This window comes from Oculina patagonica, chromosome 6, assembly GCF_052425735.1.
Source record: "Oculina patagonica isolate OP01 chromosome 6, crgOcupat, whole genome shotgun sequence".
Classification (NCBI taxonomy): domain Eukaryota; kingdom Metazoa; phylum Cnidaria; class Anthozoa; order Scleractinia; family Oculinidae; genus Oculina; species Oculina patagonica.
In genome coordinates, this window is record NC_135763.1 from 8130863 (window position 1) to 8158861 (window position 27999).

General features: G+C 38.8%; 2 protein-coding genes across 5 annotated transcripts; one reads left to right on the plus strand and one right to left on the minus strand.

The window, feature by feature from the left end:
* Positions 1 to 77: 77 nt before the first annotated feature.
* LOC144656940 (protein kinase C and casein kinase substrate in neurons protein 1-like) lies at positions 78 to 7820 on the plus strand. Its single transcript, XM_078517198.1, has 5 exons — positions 78 to 493; positions 2110 to 2379; positions 3334 to 3670; positions 6119 to 6239; positions 6552 to 7820. The coding sequence occupies exons 1-5, from the start codon at positions 181 to 183 to the stop codon at positions 6690 to 6692; spliced, it is 1182 nt and encodes a 393-aa protein (XP_078373324.1). The 5' UTR covers positions 78 to 180; the 3' UTR covers positions 6693 to 7820.
* Positions 7821 to 11754: 3934 nt separating this feature from the next.
* On the minus strand, positions 11755 to 27482 carry LOC144658491 (serine/threonine-protein kinase mos-like). 4 transcript variants are annotated; one of them, XM_078518918.1, is made up of 2 exons: positions 27363 to 27482; positions 11755 to 14599 (listed from the first exon to the last, which is right to left on the minus strand). In XM_078518918.1, exon 2 carries the CDS (start codon positions 14394 to 14396, stop codon positions 13464 to 13466), a length of 933 nt encoding a protein of 310 aa, XP_078375044.1. In that variant the 5' UTR covers positions 14397 to 14599; positions 27363 to 27482; the 3' UTR covers positions 11755 to 13463. The 4 variants fall into 4 exon arrangements, with proteins under 4 accessions (XP_078375044.1, XP_078375045.1, XP_078375046.1 ...); XM_078518919.1 differs by having other exon boundaries at positions 27358 to 27376; XM_078518920.1 differs by lacking the exon at positions 27363 to 27482 and adding an exon at positions 20399 to 20418.
* Positions 27483 to 27999: the final 517 nt, after the last annotated feature.

Consider the following 27999-nt stretch of genomic DNA (forward strand, 5'->3'; position numbering starts at 1 on the left):
TGAAGGGAAGGTTACCAAGCGCTCATCTCACCCGCTGCAATGGTTACTCGCGGGCTCAGAGAACAGCTGAAATTTACGGAAAATTTATGTTTATTAGAAACGAAGTTGTTTTCTCACTGCGATGTTGACTACCAAAAGCAAACGTCTTGTAAAATAGGCTTTTAATCGTAATTTTCCGAAATGGAAGTAGCGGATGAAGGAGGGACCTTACCCGGAGCAGTAACTTACGAAGAACCCGCGCCAAAAGAGTTGTATCCGAAAATACAAGACATCGAAGATCGGACCGGCGATAACCTAAAAGTCGACGAAAGCTCATCAGTCAGAGCAAACTCTCCTGCTCCACCAGTTACTACAGGGTTTAATTTTTGGGATGTAAATAGTTACAAGAGAACGGTCAGGCGAATCGATGATGGCGCTAAACTGTGTGATGATCTTTTAAAACTATTGGCGGAAAGAGCAGAAATTGAGGGTTTGTATGCTGCAAAACTACAAGGTGAGTACAAATACACACATTGCTTATGTGTGATTTTTATTATTCATCCAACAAAAAAAGGCTTTATATATCAATAGAAGGTTGAATAATGGGCAGATTGTGTCTTAATTTGTCAATATCTTCGATCACGAGACTGTGGTTGACGCGGTTGATTAAAGAGGTGTGAAATGAAATTTCACTGTCAACTTTTTCTGCGTTGGCGGTTCAAGATTGTTTGACAGTGCTCAGTTCTGCATGATATACATGTACTACCCAATGCAGGTTTATTTATTAACATAAGATGTATGAGAATAACAACACTATTTACGGATGTGTTGTTTAAAGTTCGACGTGAAACATGGAAGTTAAAGTTAGAGCATTCTCCTGGTCGTTGAATGCTGTGGTTTATAAGGAATTCATAAACAAAGTTAGTGTTTTAATAATTAAAACAACTTTGTTTATGATCTACATGACCACCCACTTAGTAGACTAAAAATGTTGTCCACTCTGCCCGCAGCAGGTGTTCTTTGAATACAGACATTGTTGAATAGGAAAAGCATTTAGCTGGCATGGTTGCAAAAGGTGTCTGATGACATTTAACTAATTTACACTTGGGTAGTGCAATTTAGCATATTAAATTATGTCACCTTCATGATTAGCAAGGCTAACTGTAAACAGTTTTTATTATACAACTTCATTTGTAAGACAGTTGAGTCAGGGCTTAAATATAGAAAATTTCAGGCAATCCAGATGGTTTATTGCAAATTTAATACTTTCTAATATTGGACTGGGTAAAGTTTCTACGCTGGAGGAAACTGGTGGACGCCCTATGCTCCCAAGGGGGTGAAAAGGAACAATGATGATGATGATGAAAGTTTCTACTAACAGCTCTGTTTGAATTACTAAATATTGTAATACATCTTTTATTAACCAAGCTTGCTTGGGATCTTACTGGGAGAGTAAATGGATACATTGGAAATAATTAATAAGTTATTGCACGGTGGCCTAATGGTTAGCGCGCTCGACTCCGAGTCAAACGGCCCGGGTTCGGGTCCTGGCCGGGGTGCTGCATTGTGTTCTTGGACAAGACACTTTACTTCTACAGTGCCTCTCTCCACCCAGGTGTATAAATGTGTACCACAAAAAATACATGTATACCACTCCGGCAACCTTGAGCTAATCTGGTGATCTTATGCCAATCTGACCCAGTTTGACACAGTTCCTGTTCCACTAAACATTTCCAGCTCAGTTAAGGACAGCCCCATTTCCTCTTACCCTGCAGGTTCCAAGATAGTTCTTGTCTTGCACACAATCCTGGGGTTGAGCTTCATACTTTCCTTTTATTTAATTGTGTGGTTCCAGAAAATATCCATACCCCCCACGGAAGGGATTTGCCCTATGGACCCCCCCCCCTTCCACCCCTCTGGAAATCCCAATTTAGCTTCATACATTGCTGTAAAGTTTTGGGTATTTGTGACCCCCCTCCTCCTCGGAATTTCCAATCCCTTCTGTGGGGGGAGTATGGATATTTTTTGGAACCACACATTACAAACTTTCCTTCCACCTTTCCTGGAATATTGAGCTTACAAGCAAGTACCTTACAGATCTTTTATAATAATTATTATTCTGAAATGTAGGTTGGAGTAAAAAATGGAATGACCTGATCAATAAAGGTTCTGAGTATGGATCAGTGAAAAATTCCTGCCTTAACATAACAACTGAAGCTGACCAGTTAGCAGAGATCCACAGTGAATTACAGATCAGACTTGGTAACCAAGTCCATGGAAGTGTTCAACAGTGGAAGTCAGCAAACTATCACAAGTCCTTGCTCAGCTGGAAAGAAACCAAAAATGCTGAGGAAGGATTCAGCAAGGCTCAGAAACCCTGGGTTAAAAGACACGATGAAGGTATGGAACCCATGTATCAAGCCATTCAATTCCTAAACTTTATTGCTGTGTGTGGATAAAAAATGTTGCGAAATGGAAGTTTAACAAATAGGCAGCTTTGTGGAGGAATGGAGATTCCATGTCAGCTCGAGTTTAGCTGCTCAAATGAGGTGCAAATAATTGTTTGAAAGAACTACTCACGAACAATTAGAGACTGAGGCATTAACGGCTTCTTTAGGGGCCAGACCTTTTACCAAAAGCAATGATCGACAACATCAGGTTTCAATATGTTAAATGTTTCTTTATATAAGGTTTTTAGTTCTTTTTCTGACCCCAGACTAGGCAATTTACACTTCTCAAAAGCAATGGTCTCATAGATAAGCCGCACCCACGATTTTGAGCCCAAAATTTTGGCAAAAAGGTGCGGCTTATACTCGAGTTTTTACGGTACTAGACACTTTTCACCTGAGTATCAAAAGTAATTTGCCTAGTTTGCTTTTGGTTTTGCATTACCACACTTTGTGATTGCACCAATCAAGTAAAACTATTAAAGCCAATTGTAGCTAGCTCGCACACCCTTCCCAGCACTTTGCACTGGCTACCAGCAGTCCAAGCTGCAACCATTTTGGTTGCCATGCCAAGTGGAAACAAAATTTGGATTTTTAAATTTTGCAAACAGGTCGCCATTGTGGTATGGGAATATGTCTTCTAATAAGCGGAACTTTGTGTAACAGAGCCAAATGAAGGGGTGTCGAAAGAAATCAAGACTCCGAGAAGGTGTCAAAGAAAAATTCAAGACAACAAGACCCCTGAAATTTGGCTAATATTTTGCGAGACGCATTTTATGAAGGACCATTCACCACCCCTAAATGAACCAGATCTGCAGATTAGTTGAACCTCATATGAAAAACATGTCAATGTGGAAACATTGCTCCAATACACATACATGTAATGGTGTTTTTTTTTTCTATTTAGTGCTAAAATGCAAACGGGCATACTACCAAGCCTGCAAGGTCAGAGACCAGACAGAGAAGCTTTACAAAGAAGCAAGTGTTGAAGGAAGTACAGTCACAGAGGAACAAGTCAAGAAGCTGAAAGAAAAATCAGACAAAGCTGCTTTCGATGTTCAGACCACACAAGGAAAATATCAAGAAAGTTTGAGAGATATAGGGAATTATAACCCCAAGTACATGGAGGACATGCGTTACGTGTTTGACAAGTGTCAGCAGTCAGAGGAGGAGCGAAAGAACTTCTTTAAGACGACATTTCTTAACTACTGTCAGCAAATGTCACTGGAGCCACATTTTAACAGGTTGGTGTATGTCAAATTGATAAAAGTGATATTTGAAAATTAAATAATATTAAGTACTGAGTCGAATCTCGATAACTCGAACTTTCAAGGGAAATCGAAAAAGGTTCGAGATATCGGGAGTTCGAGTTATCGAGGGTAAAATTAGTAAGAAAATGACCTGAAGGGGAATTGAAAAAGGTTCGAGTCAGCGGGAGTTCGAGTTACTGAGGGTTCGAGTTATCGGGATTCAACTGTACAGTAATAGCCGTATAAATTATATATATTTTAGATCAATAATAATTGATCAAATTTACATTTCATACAGCTGTGCATACGAAATGAATGTCAATCAAAAAAGATTGGAAAAGCACAGAGCAGGGCTCAAAATAAGGTTCGGTCAAGACTCAATGGACAAAAACGGGCAAGATGATGATTTGTCCAGACAAATGTTTGGTTTGCTGGCAATTTTGACAGGTCATGCACCAGACCAGAAAAAAATATTGTTAAACCAATTATTTATAATGACTTTTTGTTAGTTCTAACAACTTTTGAACATGTAAACTGTATCAGAGCAAACACTACAACTTTCAAACCACAGATAACTCCAAAAATCTTACCTTTAATTCCTAATCTGAAAAACGTGAAGTACATGTATGTCATTCCTATTCAGAGAACATGATGCATCTTTCTTTGCTGTTTTTTTACCTGTGTAGTTCTGTTCAAGTCAGTATTATACTTCCAGGGTTCAAAATAAAATTTCGTTTTTAGCCTGAATTTGTCGTCTTTTTTTGTCAAGGCTGTTTTAAGAGCCATGCATTTTCAAGGGACACAATCCATATGCATACATGACGTACTCGTAGGTTTACAACGCATTCTGGGGCAATTTCAAACGAAGTCGGCCATTTTCAAGTTTTCCGTAGTGACAGAATATATATGGCAAAGCAAAAGAATGGATTTGAGCAATGTGACTTCTTTTCTGATTTTGAATGTTTGAGAAGCAAATAAGATCTTCCAATATAAGTTTCTGGAGGAACACAATACCTGAGAAGGTGGGGCGGCCCGTTATTCATCTTCAGGGAACACAGAAATGAAGTCGCCATATTGGCAACTTAAATACCGTAAAACCAGAAGTTTAGTCGACAAAGATGAAAGTTTGGTCGCATTAGCGACCAGTGAGTTTCTATCCCTGTAGCTGCTTTATTGTCTGATATGAAATGTTTACTTCAACATTACAGCAACTTCATCTTTGATTTCAGTTGGCCGATCAAGGCACGATATTTTCTATTTCTTCAGTGAAAAGTAGTCGGCAAGTGTCGTCAAAGTCAAGGCTGTGCTCTAAGAAAAATTACAAGGAGCCCAAAGGTTCCAAACTATGAGATCAAGGGTGCCCAGCATAAAGCTTAATATATAAAAGAAATAAGATTATCTGGTCGCCCAAAGACAAAAGTAGTCGCCTGAGGCACCCGGGCACCCTTAGAGCACAGCCCTGAAAGTGCCAGCTACCGCCAACAGCCGGCTGCTATTTTGAACCCTGTACTTCAGAATAACACGAAAAACATCAATGTGTGCACGGAAAAAAGTTCAGAGCTTGGTAACTAGGAATTTGTTTTGTGTGCGAAAAGAGGGAAAACAATGTGGGAGGGCCATGGGAGATGTTTGAATTTTGCCTCAGATAATTGCGATCGCATGTTACAAGGGTATTAAGGAAACATCAGTTAAAAAAATGCAGGCAAAACAGTGAAGAAGTGGGGGGTCGTTTTCTACCACACAATCAAAGACAATTCAACAAACAGCAACTTCTATTTTCAAAATAATGACAGGTCAGAAACGACATGTGACCAGGCTAAAGTTGTTTTGGCCAGTCAGCATGAATGGCAACTATCCAGACATTATTTTGAGCCCTGCAGAGGGAAATTTATATTCCAGGAGAGATATCACTTAATGACATAGAGTGTAATCTACATTTTAAGAGAATTGAGTTCTCTAAACCGTAGTCAATCTTATTGTACACACCAATCATACATCCACTCCTATATGTACAATGAGCTACAAGAACGTACAGGACTTGTGATATTTCTCCTGGGATATTACCCTCTGTGCTTTTCCAATCTTTTTTGATTGACATACATCTACATTTCGTATGCACAGCTGTAAGCATGTAAACCTTTGCGTTTGTACATTGGAGTGCATGTGGCAGTTGACTTGATGGATTATTTTGTTTTTATTGTTTTCTATTCCAAAAAGAGATTGGGGAGAACATCATGTATGCATACTTGTAAATTGTGAATAGTAATACATGGAGGCAAATTTTGAGTGACATTCTATTGAAAACTTACATGTAAATAACTGACAGAGGTACATGTATATTAAAGGCAGCTCACAGCATGACAAGTTTTAGCTTGTCAAAACTGGACATGATTACTATTAGCAAATGGCAAATTGTTTAACTTCATGTACATTTTATTAAAGGATATCCAGCATCTATAGTAATCTCAACAAAGCATTTGAGGCAGCAGATGGGCCAGCTGATATTTCTTGGTGGTCTGTTAACTTTGGCACTGAAATGCCAACAAGATGGCCAGAGTTTGAGGTAGGCAATATAGAAAGATGATTATTCTGGGGGTCCAAATTGTCAATTGAAAAGACCAATAAAAACTGGCTTAACCATCCAGAACTGGAATACAAGCATTAATACTAAGAACCTTAAGTTTATTGTTTATTTGTGTGTGTTACACTTTTATTATCTAGTTTGCTGTTATGGGCCTTTGTGTTTGCTGTGGTTTTCATGGTGACACTCAATTGAAAACCGCTCTAAAATCACTCAAAACATTTGGTTTAAAAGTTTATCACACAAAATGTTTGGTTTTAGTGCTAATTTGTGCATTTTTCGTCGCACCTGTAGGAGTACACAGGACAAGATGAACAAACAGTCACAATGCTGCAACAACAGCAACAACAGACAGCTGTCACTCAAACAAATACCTCACAAGGGGCCCCAGACTCTCCGAGTGCCAAGAAAAGTTCTGTTTGTACAACGTTATGATAATCTTGATCATCTCAACAAAACAGGCACCTTTTCAGCCTTTTGCATTCAAAATCCTATCTCAGTCAGTAAATTTGCTGAGCAGATGGCTCGTTCTGCAGCCGGGATGTTGCTAAGTAAAAATGAAATCCTTTTCAAGCACAATGTAAACAGCACTCTGTAAACCCCAAGCAAGTAAACAACTACAGTACGTTGAGGTCCAAACAGATCATGTCATCCAGTCCAGCCACTTTCTTACTAGGGCCACTTGTCAAAGGGTGTCTTGTTTATATGGACATATTTTACTGGTTGTGTATATAATGGGGTTCCATAACTTTTCTCATTGTTCAGTATGTACACATTCTTTTAATTCATTTGGATTTGTGTTATTTGCAATGTGTAATAATACATCTAACACGCATTGTGTTGTTCCAAAACATATCCATAACCCTCCGACGGAAGGTTTTTTGGTTAGAACTCCCCACTCCTCTGGAATTTCCAGTTTAGCTTCAAGCCTTCCTTTAAAAACTTTGGCTTTTGAAATCTCTCCCCTCCTCCCCTCAGAATTTCCAATGACCTTCCTTTGGGCGGGTATGGATAATTCCAGGAACACCACATTTTAACATTTCCCATATTTTACGCCGTAATCATTCTTGTACATATATTTCGCCCGTTGTATACGTGTTTACATGCAGTTACAGTATAGGGTAACTGAAGATGATTCATGCACTTTGATACCAGTCATTAGCTACTGATTTAATTTACCAGTACTTAAATCATATGGAAATTGTGCTCAAGCAGTTAAAAAACTTAACTCAAAACCACGCATTGTTGACTGTTTGCCAATTTTACGACGGTTAATTTGCCTTTTCAACTTAGTATGGCGTTATATGCGGATTCTTATCTAAGTTTTGTTCGATAGCTTAGATTGACATTTTGTATTTAATTGTTTTAACGCCGAGATTCATTAAGTGCCGCTCATTTTGAGTATATTGTTGGTAACTTGCATTTGTAATGAACTTTTTGTAATTATTTTGTGAATATGCTTTAACAGGTTCAAATTATGCTGGTCGTAATTATTTGGTTAAGTAATATATTGAACGCAAAGTAATCACTATTTGATTTTTATAATAAATTGTGTTCATCAGGTCCATCAGTGCTCATTATTTATGTCTGTTGTAATCCTTGCGCTTTATTTTTCTGCGTGAATGAATCAACAAACGGATTATGACATAGCTACTTTTAAACTATTAGAGCTCGGTGCTTATCAAATAATTTTGCTATATCAGCGGCAGCCTGCCCGCAGTGCATCCTTATAGTTTTCTTGGCGATCGATGGGGTTTCGTTTGTAGAAGAAAGAGGAGAACTGGCGCGACTTGTCATTATGCCTTGTTCCTTACTCGTCCAATCTTGATGCCTTGTCCATTTCTTTCCCCGACATCCTTCTATTTCCTCTTGCGACTCGTGTTCTAAACACCGCAGCAAACTGAAAGAAAACGCCTGCAATAACTTCATTTACTAGAAACCTTCAGTGAACTGTATGATGCTACAACTGATCAAGCACCATAGAATTCTCACCACTCATTTTTACCGCCGGAAAGACGCTTTAACGGGTTACTTCTCTGCTTACGTGTATGGACACTAAAGAGGTCGTTTTCTACTTACAGTATAACAAGCAAATACGGTCCTTTTATTATTTTAGTCTTGTTGCAGTTAGCAAAGGTTTGCTGAATTGTGCATAGGTTTAGCTTTATTATCTGAGAATTACTGGTGTCATGTTACCTCGACTCTCTACAGGGCCGACACCTTTCTAAGACGGATAGTTGCGGACGGTCCCAAGGGTGTCCGTCTTAGAGAGATTTGACTGGACATGAATTGCTCTGCTCGTGCATGTTCTCTCGAAACCCACAAAGTGATTCACTGAGCAAAAGAACCGTTATGTAGCCTAAGTGTGGGTGTGGGTCGTCGATCACGCAACGAAGTGAGAGAGGCGTTTCGTGACGACTCAATACCGGCAGCCCAAGGAGTCTTAAATAGGGTGAAGCTGAATATTTTACGCCACAAACTTTGGACGCAGCAACGTTAATTGCATCATACGCTGCATACATTGATTATGGAGTCCCGAGTCCCGTTTTTAGCTCTTTTTCAAAAGCGCTTATAATAATCATTTACTGGTCTTGCAGTGTTGTGATGTAATGTATATGAAATGATTCTTTTGGTCTTGCAGTGTTACTGCTTTCTCCGCCAGCGCGAAACCCTTGAACTTAGTGGCGAGAGAGGTCACAGGTGCAGAGATTCTGTCCTTCGCAGATCATTTTCTCATGAGAATCATAACAATTCTTTTGTTTTTATTTCGCCGATAATTTCTCCACGCAACACCAGTCGGAGTCAAGCTGTGCGCTTTATTTTTAGAAGCACCGCTCCAACGCTCGATCAGCTATTAATAACCACCGCGACCAGCTTGAAAATAATAGAGCTGGTGGAGTGGATATGCTTCGTTTGCGTCTATAGTAAGGAACACATGGAGCGATGGGTGAAACACCTTTTATAAGGCTGGCTATAGCTTGCATTGTTTCTTTCGCGTGATCCGTTATCTAGCCTGCACCTGAGAGAGCGTCTTTGTGGTACTAGCGGACCAGCCTTGTAATTTCCACGCAACTATAGCTAATTGGAACTAACCCCGCAATAGGCGGCCTACCTTGGAGGCGAAGGTTCACAGTCAAAAGGTGTATTTTATTTTGAATTTCAAATTAAGGGGCAGCTAAAACGGCGAAATATTTTTTACGCAAGCCGTTTGAGAGCACTGCAAGCCACTGAACCACAAGACTTGGAAAATCCCATATTCTAGGATTGCTTCGAATTCGCGCAAAAACTTTTTTAACTTCTACTTTCAACCCTTTTCGCCATTACCAGCTCTCAAGTTGACTGGCGTGTTCGCTTAATAAAGCCTGGTTCTCATGATCATATAATCGCCTCGATCGTTTCTATCGCTCTTGTCACTTCAAAAAGTTTTCTTGCAATCGGGGCGATTATATGAGAACATTCACACAGAAGATCGCTAACGTCTACGGCAACTGGGGCGATAACGATCGCTTGGATCGCCCGTGTTCTATCCTTCTAGCTTCTCTTTCCCTTCTTCGGCGTAAAACTGCAAAAACTGAGAAGATAGGAAGCCACGAGTTTTCATTTTTCATTGAAGGCTGCCACTCTGTTGTATCTAGGGCTAAAATGATTGTCTTTCGTAGGTCTTCGCTGATACCAGGCGATCGGGACGATCATATACATAAGAACCCCCAATCGCTTTCAATCGCTTCGATCGTCTCTGTATTTTGCAAACGATCTATGCGATCATATGAGAACCAACCGTAAATTTATAACCCTACAGAAAAACACCGTACTGTACATGTTTTATCGTTGATCAAATCCGCACAACCGCAGAAACAAATGTGCGAACAGAAGCATATGACTCCTTCTGCTGCGAGGCATCAAAGATAATCATGAATTTGTCAAGTACCGTGGTTGCTTCAGCTACAATCTCCATTGCGTGCTAAACATATGCAGTATCTAGGAGGCAGTCGGTTGCGAGTGTCGCTTTTTGTTTTTCATCGCAATTAAATCAAAAGATAGTATTTCCCAGGTTGCAGACTCATTCAGCTTTCACACACTATTGACATAACCAACCAAATAATGCTAAAATCTATAGGTTGTAGTAAATTATACTGAATATTCTTCAAGTTCGATACGTTAAACGGCAATATCAGCTTTTGCTTAGCTCCTAAGATGCATTCATTTGACTCCAAACAGCTCTTCTGCAAATGGCTTTCTTCAAGCCATTTTCTGTTAACTCCCTTTCAAACATTAGAAAATCATCAATGTATTTAAAAAAATAATGTAGAGAGAGTTTTTGCGTCGACAGACGAGAAAAAAAATGAATTGAATTTTAGCGTAATGTGAAATTACCCATAGGTTATTAAAAACCTTTTTTGTACGAGGGCTAATCAGATGTGTTTCGCAATTTCTAATTTTTATGGAGCCACCTGTCTACGAAAGCAGACCTGTTGAATATTCCATAATAAAAAAATCCTGCGGTTGAACTTGACTCACTGATTTTCCGTGGGCAAGAGACGGATAAACGTCGTGGAGATCTGATGCCTGTAGACGGTCTAGATTAAAAGTCATACATATGCCTCGAGCTCCGGCCGGCACGCGAGCGAAGAGTAAAATTAAAGAGTTTTAGTCCAGTGTAAAACTTGGCAATTATAGAACACAAATTATTTGTATAAAACTGCTAGATTAAAGCTTTAGCTGACATAAATATTTACTTCTCGCCATTGCTCAGGTTTTCGTGTGTTTTTAAAAAAATTAAGATGCAAAATACTATAATTTTCGTATTCATCGTCCTACGCAAATTCAAAGTTGAAGGTTCAAGATCACATAAAGTACGAATTCTTTGGTGGAAATGATTATTTTTCAGTAAGAAGATTTTCTAACCTTTTTCAAGTATACAACAAAACGTCAGAGTATAACATATAATGGCTAATTTTTTGGCATTTCACATTAGTTTATTATATGTATAAATGGCAGTTGAATTGCATTAATTATCAGCACGTTTTTATGTAAGTAAATTCTAATTGCTTCGCTCGGGTCTGCGAGTAAAAAAAACAGACTCCAGCATTCGCAATTTAAGTTTGGGGAGCAGGATATTTATAAGCCAGTAATATGCAGCCCATGCACAAAAATAAGGCTGTTATCTTTTCTAAAATATTCATCAGAAAAGTTTTGATTCCCGGCTGATTAAGCGGGACACTCTAGCTTGCGCAACATTTAAAATAAGGCAAAGTTTTACAAGCAGCAAAGTCATTAGTAGCAAAAGACAAACTCCAGAACGGACTGCAAACAAATTTTTGAGACAGTTTAAATGTTCTTTATTCAGTTAAAATTCATTTAAAATATAGACAATGTTTTGTCAATAATTTGCCCGTGCGTGGGCTTTTTAGCAAAGAACACATAATTCGACAATCTGATGAAGTATCTTTCTGCGAAAATCAAGGGATACCTCTCAAATAAAACTGTATGCAATATATTATTTTCTAAAAAGTTTTATTCAAAACTAAATAACTGTCATACAAAGACCTAGCTAATTCGGCGGCGAAAATATTGGCTTGTTCGCAACTCTTAGTCCACGTATTGTGGGAATTAAGCCTGTTAAATGCAAATTTATCATTTGGGAAAGGAAAGAACGGGAAGAAAATGCCATTCGTGGGCTGAAAATATCCAGGAATTGAAGTGATGTTGGTCAGTAAGTGATCCGATATCATCAAGAATATTTCTGTAAGAAACGACTATGTAAATGCCCGTGTGTGCATATGCAACAGTTGCTGGAAATAACACGTGTTGCTCTATTCAATATGTTCGCCGCTTTCATTGTTTTGTTAAAGCTAAACATTGAACTATTTTTATCTCCATTGATGCGGAGCGTCGGAAGGCAACTCGATCGAGAAGAGGCTTAAAGTCAAATTTCGCCCCCGTAATGAGCGATGCAAAAATACCAGAACAAAATTAATTTCATAGGAACAATCGATCCATGTTCCTTTAATAGCAATTTTAATCCCGTAAGGTTTTTTTTATTATTTTTAACGTATGTATTGTCGATCAAATAAGGGACAAGTGAAGTTAAAATTTGTCAGATTTTAAACTCTGTCCTTGCACATTTCTTTTCGGTTTCCAAAAAATATACAACCTTGATAAATAGTATTTCTTTTGATTTTTCTTTTTGAAGTACCGAAGCTGGTCTTTACTAGGAATAATACTAAATAGTAATATATAATACTTGGAGTTATCTGTCGCTTACTTGAGTATTAAATCTAAAAAGCGCTTTACATATAAAATCTGCATAAATTTACATTTTAGTGATAAAAAGATAAAAATGGCATCTTTAGAGGCGAATGAACGGCCAGAAAAACACCGACAAAGTTATATGTTTTTGCTATTAATAAAACTAGATTGCACTTGTAGTGCCGGGGTTTTTTGTAATAATTAGGTAAACGATTTTCCTTCGCCTTTATATGCTAAGCCACCCGTAAATAAGTAGATCGCTTTGTGTAAAATTGACTCCAGGCGGTGGACAAGAATATGTTAACGACGAAACGGGAGGAATATCTTTTCGATATTTCGCCGACTAGCGAAAATTGCGTTTTGTCCTAAATGATGGCGAAGAAATGAGGTCCCTACAAAAGATAAATAACAAAATCTCTCTACAAAATTGTCCAAACAAAAGGAGCTTTCGTGTAGCACCTTTGTCAATTTCGAATAGAAATTGAATCGAATCAATTGCTTTCGCAACGTGTAATTTCTCTGATATGCTAGTTGAATTTCGCAAAACCTTCCAATTTATTTTGAGCTATATTTTGCCTTGCTTCTAAGCAAGCAAGCGCTTGCGGGTAATTCTGGCCGGAATATTGCAATTGACGTGGAATCAGAGCAGTTTACTCAGCCGTAATAACAATGTTATAACCCGATGAAAGTGGTTTCCAAGAGCGTATTTATGACAGAAAAATTTCGCTGTTTACGAACTTGGGTACTTCAAGTTGAATTTAAATAAATTTGTTTTTTCCGTCTCAGGAAATGTTTCTTTTAGATTTGACGCGTTGCCATTCAAAAGCAAGCAAATGACTCATTTCTAGAAGTGATTCACGTCCGCATTAAATCTTAATCGGTTTCTTTGACATCAACAACGAGGAATTCCCCCACAATTTCGCAGCAGAAAGTAGACTAACATTTGTTTTAATATAGCTAGTGTCTTTGCAATGATCTTAAAATCCCTATAGTCTCGCTAGCTGTGGGTCTTAAACTCGGATTGGCTTGCCAAAGACTCTTTACTAATTGTTGATAATGACACGAAGTTTCGTCTCCACTCGGTACACGTGGTCGCAAATTGTACGCAACAACACCGAACACAACAACATATAGATTTTCTGATCCGTAAGGCTGTTCTCTAGTTAGCAATTGCCATAGACAAATTCCCAGCGAATAGATGTCCGCTTTCGGAGTTGGTGTCTCTCCTTTGAGAAGTTCAGGTGCCCTGTAAGCAAAGGTCCCTGTCAAATATGAATAGGTTGGACTAGCAGGTAGATTTTCGTCGCCTTCATCCAGTATTTGACTACAACCAAAATCTCCCAGTTTGCAAACGTCTTTAGAGTCCACGAGAATATTTGCTGGTTTTACATCCAAATGGGCAATATCTTGCCCGTGAATAAACTCCAAAGCCATTGTTATATGAGAGGCAAATTTCACTCGTCTCTCCTCGTCAATAACCTCCTTTTCATTGTCCAGAATATTTCGTAATGTCCGCGATCCAGCGAACTCCATTATAATCACTCTCTCGGACAGAGGACGATCTAAACTTGAGGCTGCTATTGTTCGTACGATATGAGGATGACAAAATGATGCTATAGAGGTCTCCGCTTGAAAACTCTGCAACACCGCTCGCGGATTTTTCGAGTTTGTGTTCATTTTTTTAACCGCAACAATTCGTCCGCGATATTTTCCCTCGTAAACAGAGCCAAAGCCCCCGCTTCCTAAAATCTTTGAGACTTGGACGAGGGCTGCTTCGTCGTCTGAGAGAATTTCAATCTCTCGGACAAAGGGCTTACACTGAGGGGCCATTGTGTCTGCAGTTTCTTTGGACCGACTGCGAATAGGTGAAAGCTTGTCGCTTGCCAGCATTTCTTAAGGGGAAATTCGCCTCGATCCAAGAGCTCTGTTTTCAGTTGGTTTCTTTAAATGGTTTAGATAGGTGGTCTTAAGTCTGGGAAGGCCAGCTTGGTACCGGTGTCTTTTGAACGAAGTCCAGCTTCTTGGCTCCAAAAGAGACCTCCGTTGAAGTCGCCCGCAACTTCGGTGGAAATGCAAGCCACTGTCCTATTCAGCTGAGGTAAAACAAGCAAACAGCTGGTCAGTTAGGTTGACATTTAAAGCGCTGTCCAATCACTGCGCGCGATAGAATGTTTACCCTTTGTTACCCGCCAAAGAGGCGTGACTGCGAGGCAGGCCTTTCATTGCACGCTTTCAACGCGTGCAAACTCGCTCGTCTTTTAATACTGCGTGATTTATGCGAGCGGAAGCGAAAACTAAGTTCAGCTTCCTCTCTTGCGGTCTCCAAGCACATTATGCTTGGAAAGCAAGACTTTCTGCACCGTTTTGAAGGAACAATTTCCAATCGTACCGGCCATGAACTAATGTCAATTAGGTCATAATAATAGAAATCGTGAATTATTAAGCAGTTTTCTTAGTAATTATTCCTCTCCCTCCGTCGAATGGGCTTTTAAATGCTCGCTAATGTCAACTTTGTAGATTAAAAGGCGTGCCTCGTTCAGCTTTGTATTCAGGTCCTCCCAGTGACTATGAACACTGCTTTTTAAGAAAATAAATTTTAATAAACATGCCATTGCTCGCTTTTGCAAAGAATCACGCATTTGTTTACGAAAAGCTTGTCAAAATTCGCGTTAAAAGTCAGCCTCAATGAGCCCTATTCAACAAGTTATCGCCTTATCCGCTCATGCGTGGAATCGAACACTTTTCCGATCTTTTGTTCCCGAGCGTTTGATCGATATCGAGAAAAACTAAATTTAATACAAGTGAGCGCGCGCCTACCGAACGATTGAAGCTTCGATTGCGAAATGTACTTGAAAATTGAGTTCTAAGAGAGCCAGCAGTGTAATGGTACCAGCAAAATCACCAGTTTTACGTCGCTTCTCGTACAAAAGCACTGGTGATTTGACGCTTAGCTGCCTTCTTTGTCTGTTGCCTTCCAATGACCCTTGAAAAGGAGTCTTTTGAGCAGGTAGCGTCCATGCCAACAGCTGGCGAAAATTTTTTTACCGGATTGTCACGAGTTGTAAAAATATTAAAAACCTTACCTGAGCGAATTTGACTCAAAGTTACGGTGCTTGGCTACACTGAACAAAGCGGACACGCTTGCTGCGGTTGACACTGCAACTCTCAGTCAATGTGATAAATGTCGTATTTTCATTGAATGCAATAAAAGTCATAAAGGCTTTCTCCTTTCAATCGCCTGAGACAGCTGTCCTTTTTGTCGCGGTTTTGTTGATGAATTCACTGAAACGCGGACTACAATTAACAGGATGTGGCCGAGCTTATATTAAAAGCACTGCTTCCGAGCACTAAACTGACGCATGGCAAAGAAAGAAAAACGAAAAAAGCGTCTTAAATTTGACAACGGCCTCAGGGCGAAACGGTCTGACTGAAAAATATTTTTTCTGGTATTGGAAGACGTTTTTTTCTTTGTTTAACTGTCAAATGTCATTTGCTTAGTTGTCGACCTACATGTATCCATGATCGTTTGCACGAAATCTTTTTGAGACCAAAATGACCGTAAATTTAACGTGTGTTTGGAGGGTTATTACATTCTCCACAAGAGAAACTTCTTTGCGTCGTAATTCTTTTTTGTAAAATTTGCCTTGGTGAGAAATTGCTTTATCAATCAGGGCATTGAGGTATCTAATCAGATGCACTCATGTTAAAAATGTTGGTTTAATTTTCAATTAGTGAGTGATGTCGTCTTAGTAAAGACAGTTAAATTTCAATTTCAAATTTCTAAACCTTTCCCTTCGATTTCCTGCCACCTATGATTTGCATGTCATTGAACATATAATCAATCTATTAATCTGCGTCTCGAAACTGGTTTTAACTTAAAAACTTCGGGATATGCCCAATAATAAACACTAAGCATAAATTTGAGTTAAATTTGACTGAGCATGAGGATGTTCTTGTTTTAGCCCATACATTTTCTTAAATTTTGGGGCAAATCTCAGCCTCAATGTTCTTATAAAAAGAGTGTTAATTTGAGCTGAAACATTCTCGCTGAAAGCAGTGTTCACTATTTTTTTTTTTTCGATTCTGTTTGGACTGAGGACTGAATTCGTTCTGCATCAAAGATGTCACGATCAAGAATTGTATTCTCATAATATGTTGGCCTAAATGTGCTTTGGAAGATAGTGAGAAACTGGAGAGTTATCGTCCCTGGATAATAAAGGACTGACGAGAGAGGGCTAATATTTTCAAGTATTTCAACAGGTAAAATTTTTACAGCTTTCAATAGTCATGACGGCTGTCAAGATCTTGGGCTGAAATTCTCTTATTAGCACAGCCCTCGGGGTTGCATGGTTCATAAGATATATATATGATTTATGCCGAAAGTGTATTTATATTTTCAGTATATTAACAAGTTATTTATGAAAATATGATTACAGTGACTTGAGCTCGTCCGTTTGTCATATGACAAGGTAGATATTAAAATTAAATCGGGGGCTGAAACGGAAGACGGACGAATATTGAATACTGGCTTAAGATGTCTCGAGACAGCTTACCAGACCATACGTAACATTTGCAATGTTCTTTTTAGAAGTCTTCCCTTAATCGTATCAATACGAAATTTTTATCAGTTATTCAGTACTCTTAGAATAAAGTTTGGTGAAATGTATTATTTAAGGAAATACCATGACAACGATGAACAGAAAAATTCGAAATCAGCAATACTTGAATTCGCGCGATCCAGATCTCATATAAAAAAAGCTAATACCAATACCTAACTACGATGCATTGCAAGTGTCAGAAATGTATAAGAAAAGTCTTTATAATAACAATTTACGGCTTGAACAAATGCATTGACTGCTTATTTCGCTTCAGTTTGAATGAAGCCATTTGGTCCGTAACAAAAAAAATACAGTAGAACCCCGGTAACTCGAACTCTGAAGGGAAACGAAAAACAGTTCGAGTTAGCGGGGTTTCGAGTTATCAGGGTCGATTGAATATTTAATTTGCCAAGTTAATAATTGACAGTTTACTGATTTTTCAGCACTTCAGTATACAGTACAGTGCAAATTGAACTTATCTTGCCATAAACTCTAACACGACCATACATTCTCATGATAAGAGTGGAAATGGCTGTCAAATACGTGATCTGTTCGTTGCTCTAATCAATGGGCAACCGTGGCGAGTTGCAAGAACCGGAATTCGAGTTATCGGGGTAAATTTGACCCAAATTGTGTTCAAGGGAAACGAAATTTAGTTCGAGTTAGCGGGGTTTTCGAGTTATCCGAGTTAGAGTTAACCGAGTAAAAATGACTGAAAAGTGGGTTCAAATCCAAGGGAAATGGAAGTTTGTTCGAGTTAGCGGGGTTGTTCGAGTTATCCGAGTTCAAGTTGCCGGGGTTCTACTGTAGTTCATTACGAAAGTAATTCGCGTTTCCTTTGGTTTTACATTACTACGCTTAGTGATTGGCTTATAAAACTAGCGCCACTTTGTCAGCGAATCAGAAGCAATTCAAAACCAATCGTGACTCGCTCGCGCACGTTTTCCCGCGCTTCGCACCAGCTGCGTATATTCATGATCACTTCGAGTTTTGATTGGTTCACTGGATTGTCTGTGTCATCTGCGAGAGAGTGATTGTGCAAAAGTACTTTGGTTTTGATTTTACGACACTCGATTGAAAACTGCTCTGTTGTGTACTTGTATATAACCGAACAAAAAAAAACCTTGTGGAACTATCTATTAATTTTTGGTAGAAACTCAGCCGTATTCTATTGGAAATCCGCGATTCTGATTGGTTTTCCCATTATTCAGTCGGTTTAACAATCGAGTAAGGAATAAAATTAAACAACCCCCTTCCCCCCAAAAAAGAGGGAACTTAAAACTCATTCAAATTCTCGGATTATAGCTATTTGTGTCAATTCCCAATTAACCAATTTGAGGTGATGTTACACGGGACAACTTGCAACAGCGATATTTCGCGCAACAATGTTGCGTGAAAAATCGTTCATCATGTAACATGGTACCGGGGACGATTTTTCGCGCAACTTTTGACTCGGCAACACGTTGCGAGTTTTTGAACCCAAGTCAAAAACTCGCAACGCAAGATGACGAATATTTAGAAAGTTGACTCGTGTAACAGGGTCGCCGTCGATTTTTCGCACAACACCTTCCCAGAACTCTGTTTAACATGGTCTGGACGCGCGCGCGAAATGTTGCAAGTTGGCGTTGCGCGGAAAATCGTCTCGTGCAACATGTATGTTGCCAAGTAGATTTTGTACGATGTTGCGCAAAAAGTTGACTCGTTTAACATACCACGAAAAGTTGACACGGTGTTGCGCGAAAAATCGTTGTTGCAAGTTGGTTCGTGCACCTTAAGCCCGCCCGCACACTAGCCGATTTTTTGTCGTCGGTCAAAAAAATCTTAATTTGTCGGTGAGTGTGCGGTGGACCAAGACAATTTGTCGGGGCTTGGTCGTAACCAATGAGAAAGCGTTGTTGTAGGCACATGAGCAAGCATCATTTACAACAAGGCGCGTTCCGTCCAGAATACTTGGAAATCTAGAAGCTCTGAAACCCTTTTTTAAACATTTTCCATAAGGTATTTCTTGAAAAAAAAAAAATCAATATTCATCTTTTGAAGTTTGTTTAAAATCTAGACTATAGGCAAGTGCCTCGTCTTGCCTATTGCTATAGTTACGGCCCTGATGCAATCCTTTAGTCCCTTTTCGTGATATCAACTATAATATCTCTGTTAGACTATGCGGATGTCACATGGGTAGACAAAACTGATTTGACTCTTATCAAGAAAGTCCAAGTTCTGCAAAATTTAGCTGCCAAAATCGTGCTCGATATGCCAAGTTCTCGCTTACGTCAGTACTGAATATAGGACCCATGACCTAACATACTATTTTTCATGAAAAAAAGTTTTATGCAACACCCGCAATTTCTGTTGCATAAGTGCATCTCTGTATACCTGTAAGTGTTACGCGCGTTTTATGCAACCTGGCCTAGCTGAATCGGTCTTTTTTTTTTTTTTGCTTTGTTGATTGATTAGTGAATAAAAATTTGTCGGTAAAGACGGTTTATTCCACATTTTCTATCACTAGTTTGTTCTTAATGCAGTGGAGAACAATAGTTTACATAAATTCAAAATATTTTAGCATTTATATTGAAAAACTCTCAAAAAACATCGCCCCACCGTGATAATGATAAGACGCCCCCATAGAAAAAAAACAAGACAAGTTTAATCAACCCAGACGAACAAACCGCCATTTGGCTGGTGTGGTAAACCGCCCTAGTGAAATATTGACAAATTTTGATTGATATCGTATGTATGTGATCCTTTCACCATTGCACTTTTCGTTTAAAAACAGCTGGCAACTCAATTTTCATTCGGCTTCGGAAAATTATTTTAGCTCCACTCCATGTCTGTGAAATTAAAATAACAAGGTGCCCGGCGACAAAGGATAATGCATAATATAGGTATTAAAAAAATTCTGGTGCTCAAAGAAAAGTAGAAAAATCGTCAAGAAAAAAAAAACTCCTACATGGCTTCTCCGAGCTCATAAAATTGACATTCGCTTTCGTTTTTGCCGGAAAAATTGAAGATGGCAAAAATTTGTAACTCAAGTAAATATAGCAGATGGTTTATTTTATGTCCAAATTTGAAAAATCGAGTGTAAAACTGCACGTTTGAAAAAGCTAGCATCATATCTGAAAGCAATTGATCTGTTTTAAGATCAAAGCTTAAAGTGTTGATAAATAAATCTTTCGACTCATGGCCAGCTGAGGCGCAAATTATTTGAGGCGAAATACGAAAATAATATGGTCTAAATTTTATTTAGCTGCAGCCGTTGATATAACGGTTATAGATATATAAAAAATAACACCGTACCTGGAATGAAAATCCGCCTTTCGCCAGATTTATACAAGACAAACGGGTAGTAATAGCGTAAACAAGCCAGAATAGACTGCAGCAAAAATCCAAATGTTTTCGCTGGGTTGAGGGCGTTTTTACTTTAAACGTTAACGTGTTGTGAAAAACGCCTCGAGATCTAGAAAATGACCTTTTCTACGATATCACTTGCATTTTACCGCAGACGAGTAGGAGTACAAACAATGGCAATTATTATACGTGGTCACAATAGATTATTTAACTGAGCAAGGAACTACGTGAACTGAATATCTTAAAAGGACTTAAAAGTGTTAAATATAAATATTTAAGATTTAGGGAGCTGGTGACATTTTTGTATTCTTGGGACTAATTAGAAGAAAAAATAATATTGCTAATCGCGGAACTCTCTGGAAAGCAAGGGCACTTGTTTTTGGAGTTTCCTAATATTAATTGAGCGGCTACTAACGATTCGGAACACAGAAACTCCAAACAAGAACTGAGAATACTTTTCTAACGCCTTATATGTAATAAGAAAAAAGAAAGCCGAGCAACATAATTTTGGTATAACTAAAAAAAACCGGTAACTCAAACCTTGCGGCAACTCGCACTCGATTCTTCATTACCCTTATTACGTTATAAGTCGAACTTTATTCTGGATTTCTTGGCACTGTTGAAATTCCGGGATATATTCACCAACTCTGCGCTCAAGTGGCCAAATTTTAATAGGTAGAAATGTTACAAAGCTGTTTAGACATTGCTTTGTTGTGACGTTATACGACCGATGAAAGGACAGACCTTTAAACACCGGTTTTGTAATAAAATCAGAACAATTTTTATCCATGCAATCAAACTTTTCTAAACAAGTATGTAATGTCGTTTGAGTATGTAGTGTCCAAGAACAATAGCTTACCAGTTTTACGTTTCTTGATGCCACTTTCAAGTTTCAGTTATGTTATATTTTCTATCTCTAAATCAAGCTGAAAAACCATCCCACGTTCACTTGTTTACAACACGCTGTCTAAACGATTCAGCTACGTTTATTGTCTCCACTCAGCATGTTATTTTGAAGAAAGTCGCAGACACAACATTTATCAAGACCGGCCGGTTAATACCGCTTTAAAGCCAACTTGTTTTGCGAGCAGCTAATAAAAGACGGAAGGCGCGATTTTTTTACCCAATATAATTGGCACTTTGCACCAAATAGGTAAATCGTTCTAACTTTCATGGGCTCGTGAAAGTTGGTGCGATTTAGCTGGGAAAACCGGGAAACAAAGGCATCAGAGCCGCTCCAACCTCGTCCCCAGGGTCTTCTCCGCGACGATCTTTGAAATGACAGGTCATCGGAGAAGACCCTGGGGACGAGATCGATTGGAGCATTCCCGTCTCCATTGTCCTTTTTGTTTTGTTTTTTAGTCGGCAGGACCTTGGCACGAGAAACAAAGGGCTCTGAAGACAAGGAATCTCTGGAAGGCCGAGACTTTTTTAGCCTTGCAAAATAAAGAGAGACGTAAGCCGGGGGGCAAGCCAACACCGAGTGGGGAGCGGTTTTTTTAAACAAAATTTGTCTCGCTGTCCACAGGCGTTTCTTTTTTTCTTTGTTACAAGGGGAGAGCGTTCGAAAAAACAACCCCCCCCCCCCCCCCCACCTTGTTTTTTGCACTCGTTTAAATCCTCCACAGCTTATTTTCCTCGCGCGGTCAGGGAATCTGTGAACAGCACTTATTAGTAGTTTCGCGGGTCATTCGTTTTCCGATCTCAATCTAGACCGCATCCTTTGACATATTTTTATGTTGCATGTTAAAGTATTTTTTGGCCAAATTGCGAAAATAAGAGAAAAATCCTTTTTTCAAAACTATGCTTTGAAATGCTTAGTTTCGATTTATTGAAAACAAAAAAACAATATTATTTTGTCTGTTCTTGTATAATTATTTGGTATTGACAGTAGTTAAGAAATGTTGGTATTGGCTGTTCTAAATGACATCTAGAAAGGTATGTTCATCGTTTTCAGTTAATAATAAACGAGGAACAAATGCAAGAATTTAAAATCAAATGAGCACACAAAAAAGGAAACATCAAATTCCGATAATTTGAGACAATGTATATTCACCACAGCTCCACCGTCCAAAAGCTGCGCGCACAGTCTTAAAAAACACAGGTGCCCTCACCAAAGCCGACAAAAGTTTCCATTCATGGTTTTCATTCGCACTAGACCGTAAAATCAACAAAAGCATTGCGATTACTAACAAAGACAGCACCACGAGGGTCCTGTATTATTCTATTGTAACCTTTAACTCGATATTGTACCTGTTGCCAATGAGGCAGCGTGTACAGATTAAGGGTTTTTTTTTACGAAAAGAGGTCTGCCCGGCAAGAGGTTATTAAGAAAAAAAGATGTTTTTGTATCTATTGTGTACGTTTACAAATTGAAATCATCAACATAATCTGAGCGAAAGAGCCGGTTTTAGGAGTTCTGTTTACCATTAATATAGTTAGTGCATCGGGAAATGTGCAGTCGAGGTTTTTAAATTTTTAATAATCGTTGTAAAGGGGATTAATTCTGTCTAGCAATTATTACATAACATAGTCGGTCAACTTAAAGTTGATTCTACTCGCTCCAAATAATAATTTTTCGAAAAAATGGTCTTTGTTAAAATAACATTTGCTAGAATTACAAGCAAAGTAGGAAATTCCAGAAATCACTCGCGTCTTTGTTTGTAAAAAAAAAAATAAGGAAATCGAAGAAAAGGAAAAAGAAACAGACACAGAGTGAAGTTTTCAATAGATGGCTAAGCAAATGCAACCTTATTCGGTACAGACGTGTTGAAATAAAACTAACCTGGATCTTTGTTTAATTTCCAATGCGGACAAGAATGCAAATTTACTTTACGATTATTCCATGGTAGGCGCATAAGACCGCCAGGACGTATCGCGCCATGTGCATTCGACGCGAGCGGTGACTAGTTCGCTGCGCGCTAAGCGAGCAACATGGCCAATACCTTGTTGCCTTTTTGTAACGTAATGAATTGAATTTTAAATCTCGTCGCGGCGATAGCCGAAGCTCTTAAAAAATGTAATTGGGTTCGTACTGTGCGCTCAGTGCATTTTAAAAAACATCTTATAGCAAAGTTGATTTTTAAACCGAAACATGTCACAAAAATAGCATAAGTGTAGCCTACACCAATCTAGACCAGTAAGAATTCATTGCAAGATATTTTGAAATCGGACGAACCCAAAGAAACACATTTTGAAATATATAAAAATAGCAATAAAAACAAGATTGAAAATTTAGCTGGCTACGATCATCGTTAAAAGCTATTTTCAATTTACCTTGTGTAATGAGGTCGACTGATTATATATTCCAGGCCGCTTTCGTTGGACTTTTTTTTCTTATGTAACTTGCGACCTATAGCTCTTCAATTTCGCGTCGGAACGTTTTCCCAAAAGCACATGTTTGCCGTACTGGCTTCGCAGGTTTGCAAGTCACAGCTAAAAATATTCCCGAGTAAACTGGCGTACATCCAAGCTTTCTCATTTAATTGTATTCTAACACCTTCTCTTGCACCTGTCCGGATCGGAGGGTACAAACAGTTCACACTTTACTAGACACTCCGTAAAATTGTTTTCTGCCAATAAAAGTAATTATGTAATCCACTAAGTGAAAAATTACGCGCCACTTAACTTAAAACTCGTTTTTTTCTACAGGAGAACGCGCTTTTTGAGAAAAAAATTCTTGTACAGATCGAAATGATAGAATGTTCACTGCATGCATTTGCAAAGAGTTTATAAATTATTGCTTTATGTGAACTTTACACCGGTTCCTTAGGTGACAGGCCTGTTGTAATGCAAACTAGCTTGCTAACTTTTATGCGTAAAATTTACTTGGTTTGTGATGTAAATTAAAGTAAATGGTCTTATTCATACCGTTTCATTTCGTGGCTAAGTTTTGGACAACTTGACTAACAGCTCAATCTCTTACGTAAAGTGATAAGATAAGTAAAAAATCTAATTAAAGTGTGCATATATGTAAGTGAGATTCATTCATCAGTTACCTTTTGATTTTGCGACTTTTCTGCAGAAGAAAAAAGCATAGCGGATGTTGATGTGCTGTTTCAATAATGTGTCTATTCACTTAGGAGATTTTACACTTTCATCAGAGTGAACTTCCATGAGGTGTGACACTGTTGTTATTAACGACAGAAATAACCTTGACCTTCATTTTTAAGGCGCTGTATTGTCTTAATCAGCTATTTTACCTGAACGCAAAAATTTACTGACCTAGCAACTGCAGGAGACCCTAAAGAAATCACGAAGCTGAAGCCCCGACAGGAAAAATAGCTAAAATTAACCAATCAGAAAGCTTTGTTGCCGAGCCAACATTTTCTTTAAATATTGGACTGGGTTTAGTTTCTGTCGTTCTTTTCAGTTATTATGTAGGGTTATAAAGCTGTTATTAAAGCTTGTATCGGCCCTCGGACGCTGTTCTGTGCGAACCGCTTTGCACTCCATTTGATATCCTTCCATTGCGAGCCCTGCTTTTCGTTAACAAGATCGATGTATAAATAGTGTGTGAAAGTTGGGAATAAAAAGGTTATTGCTAACTGCACTGCGGTTATTATCCGACACGCAGTTTTTTTTTCTATAATTTGTTTTCCTTTGCTTGTTTTGTTTCTAGGGTAACAATGAATGAAAATTATAAAGAAACAACGAACAACTACAGTCGAAAAGCTTATCCTTTGAGATTTTAGCGACGCTAGCTGTGGCGACAATGCAATTCATACAATGCTATTAAATATCATTGATATTCTCTTTAAGATGAGAGAAAATGTAGAAAAAAAAAGACTGGTTTCCTGGCAATGCATTGTTTATTTGGACAAAAAAGTATGAAACGAATCAATTACCATCTTGAGGTTGAGGGACAAAGATAAAACATGGTAAAGCACTTTTTTAAGATTTGCCAATTCATCGTCTGTCCAGTCCAGGTGTAGCAACAGCTTAATTTGAAATTTATTTTTTTCAACTTTTGTTGCTGTTCTTCTTTAATGTAATACTTTCACAAATTCAATTGTGTATGCGCATATGGCCACGCTTAGTAACGGAAAACCTGCTGCCTCGTCTCCAGGAGTCCTCCTCCTGGGTCGTGCACGGTTCGCTTGGCGTTGTGGGACTGACGTGCACGGCTCGCTTGGCGTTGTGGGACTGACATGCACGGTTTGCATGGCGTTGTGGGCCTGATGCGGACGGAAAAAACGGCTCGCTCGACCGGCGCCTGGGGACGAGGCAGGCAAACCTGCATGTCTTTCAGTTGTTTGTTTCAAGATTAACAATGTTCTTTCACAAAATAATATTGTAACCATAAAATAAAGCATGCATATCTCGAAGAGTTTCCGGAAGCTTGTCACTATAATACGTCATGTTTGCATCATCATGTGTAGGGCTTAGTTAACTATAAAGACTGAAAGTACTATTAATTACAAAGCAACGACCCCCTGAGAGTAGCGATAAAATGACACAGTTATTAGCAAATTCAGAAAGTGCCCCCCCCCCCACCTTACCCCCGTCCCCCCTCACAATTCCCCGACATCGAAAGTAACGATACTCCTAAAACAGCGATTTCAAACGTTAATTGACCTGTTTACCTCTTGATTTAAGACGGTACAGTGGTGTTATCTATGCAAGCTGTAGGTTCATTTAACACGTTTTGCGACCCGAAAGTAGCGCTCCCGCCCTCTCCGAAATTTGCAACTCTTCTAGCGTAGTGTTGGGAAAAGACTTCTAAATCTGGAAGAAACGAGGGTCGTAACTTTCGGAACCTTGCGGTAATTTTTCTAAACTGAAAGTCGTATAAATGTATTCGAGCTAGTTTAGGCCCATACAAAAAATGATAAACCAGGCTACCTGGCAGGGGGGGGGGGGGGGACCTGTGATGGACTAGACTTTTTGCAACCAGTGTTAATTTTTTCTTTCCAGAAGTCTAGCAGCTTTCTTGAAATTTTATTGGTCCTCTAGGGTAGCAGTTGCTATTGTTTTGGGGACTAGAGGCATAGTCCCTGTTGTTTGTTTTATTTTTCTCCAAGGGTAGCGAGCCATTCATGTGAGACCTTGCGACAACTGCTACCCGACCCTGTTTTTTTTTTCCGCTACAGACTGACGTTGAAATCTACGTTTATAAATGCAAGCCCTTCATAGCGGTGCCGTTTCGACAAACTTTTCATCAAAATTTGACTGATTTTCACAGCCTATAGATGATCAGAAGCGTGACCTGATGTCTCTAAAGTTTGTCAGTGGTGATTAACACCAAAACGCCAACAATTCCTGCCAAACGTTTACCGTAAGAAAGAACCCAATCAATTTCCAACTTAAAAGGAGAAAACAACCAATCACAATTCGTCTTTCAAACGCGTGCCGTCCTGGAGACCTTTTTAGTAGATTGTAAAGCGGGTGACATCTACCTGCAAATTCGGCCAATCAAACCGCAGTTTGGTAAACAACATGTCACGGGATTTAAAATACATGGACTCTATTCATCATCGCTATTTTTATAAAAAACAAATTTCATTTTTTCCCGAGCCCTTTTTTCTTTCACCCAAGCGAGCTTACACATCAAATATTGTCACTAACAACAATTTTTTTGTCACCTTAATCTAGCTCAGTTAACTTGAGACCAGTTTCCTAAAATTGGTGACCGATCGGGAATTAGCATTTTTTCGTACCAAGGAAGCTTTTCGTTGATAATAATATACCTTGGCAGTTCTGATAAAATGCTTTGTCTTAGCTGTGCAACTGAAGGAAGGCAAAATTCCGCAATTACAGCTGCTTAATAAGTCTGGCAAATGTTTTCATAAACACAAGCTATATTCCCTGTGAAGGACTATGTAATACTATAACTAAGGCAAATTGCATTTGCGGTCCAGCCTAACATGTCATTGAATTGAAGACAAAACACTTATAGTTGGCCTTACCTTACCTCAAAGCGCTCCGCTTTAGCAGTTTACCAACCAAAAGGTAAAGTTTATCTGCAACTGAGTACCCGATATTCTGCGATAAACATTACAGTTACAAAAATCTTGTAAGACACCGACATTTGGTAAGCCTCTGGTTCAACTAGTCCCAGGTTCTTCTCGGTCGGGATAATCAAAATAGAAACACCGTCCTGAGCCTGCAGTCTTCGACAGAAAATGTTGCTAAGCAACAGAGCGTAACCTGGTGGAACCATGCAGTGAGGGGCGCAAGTTTATTAAAAATAGGGAGAAAGAACCGGAGGGAATAAAAATTAGCGAAATTAGGCCACGACGTTTCGAAGTCATCTTGACACCATTATCAAGTAGATAAAATAATGGTCGAGTTTAAAGTTTAAATAGAAATTAAGGTGACATGCAGAGTATGTTAGAATATTTAAAAAGTGTTTCGCGGTCATAAACGTTCAAAGTGTCAGTGCGTACTGCATTTAATTAAACGAATACTTTCGCACGTATTAAGTCCGACTGCGTGTTTAGTGTTGGTCTTCTTTCACGAATTAGCAGCATTTCGTTAATGACTAAACAATCCAGTTTTCCTTGGCATTTCTTCAACACGGAAAATATCTTTGTTAGGTCAGAATTCGC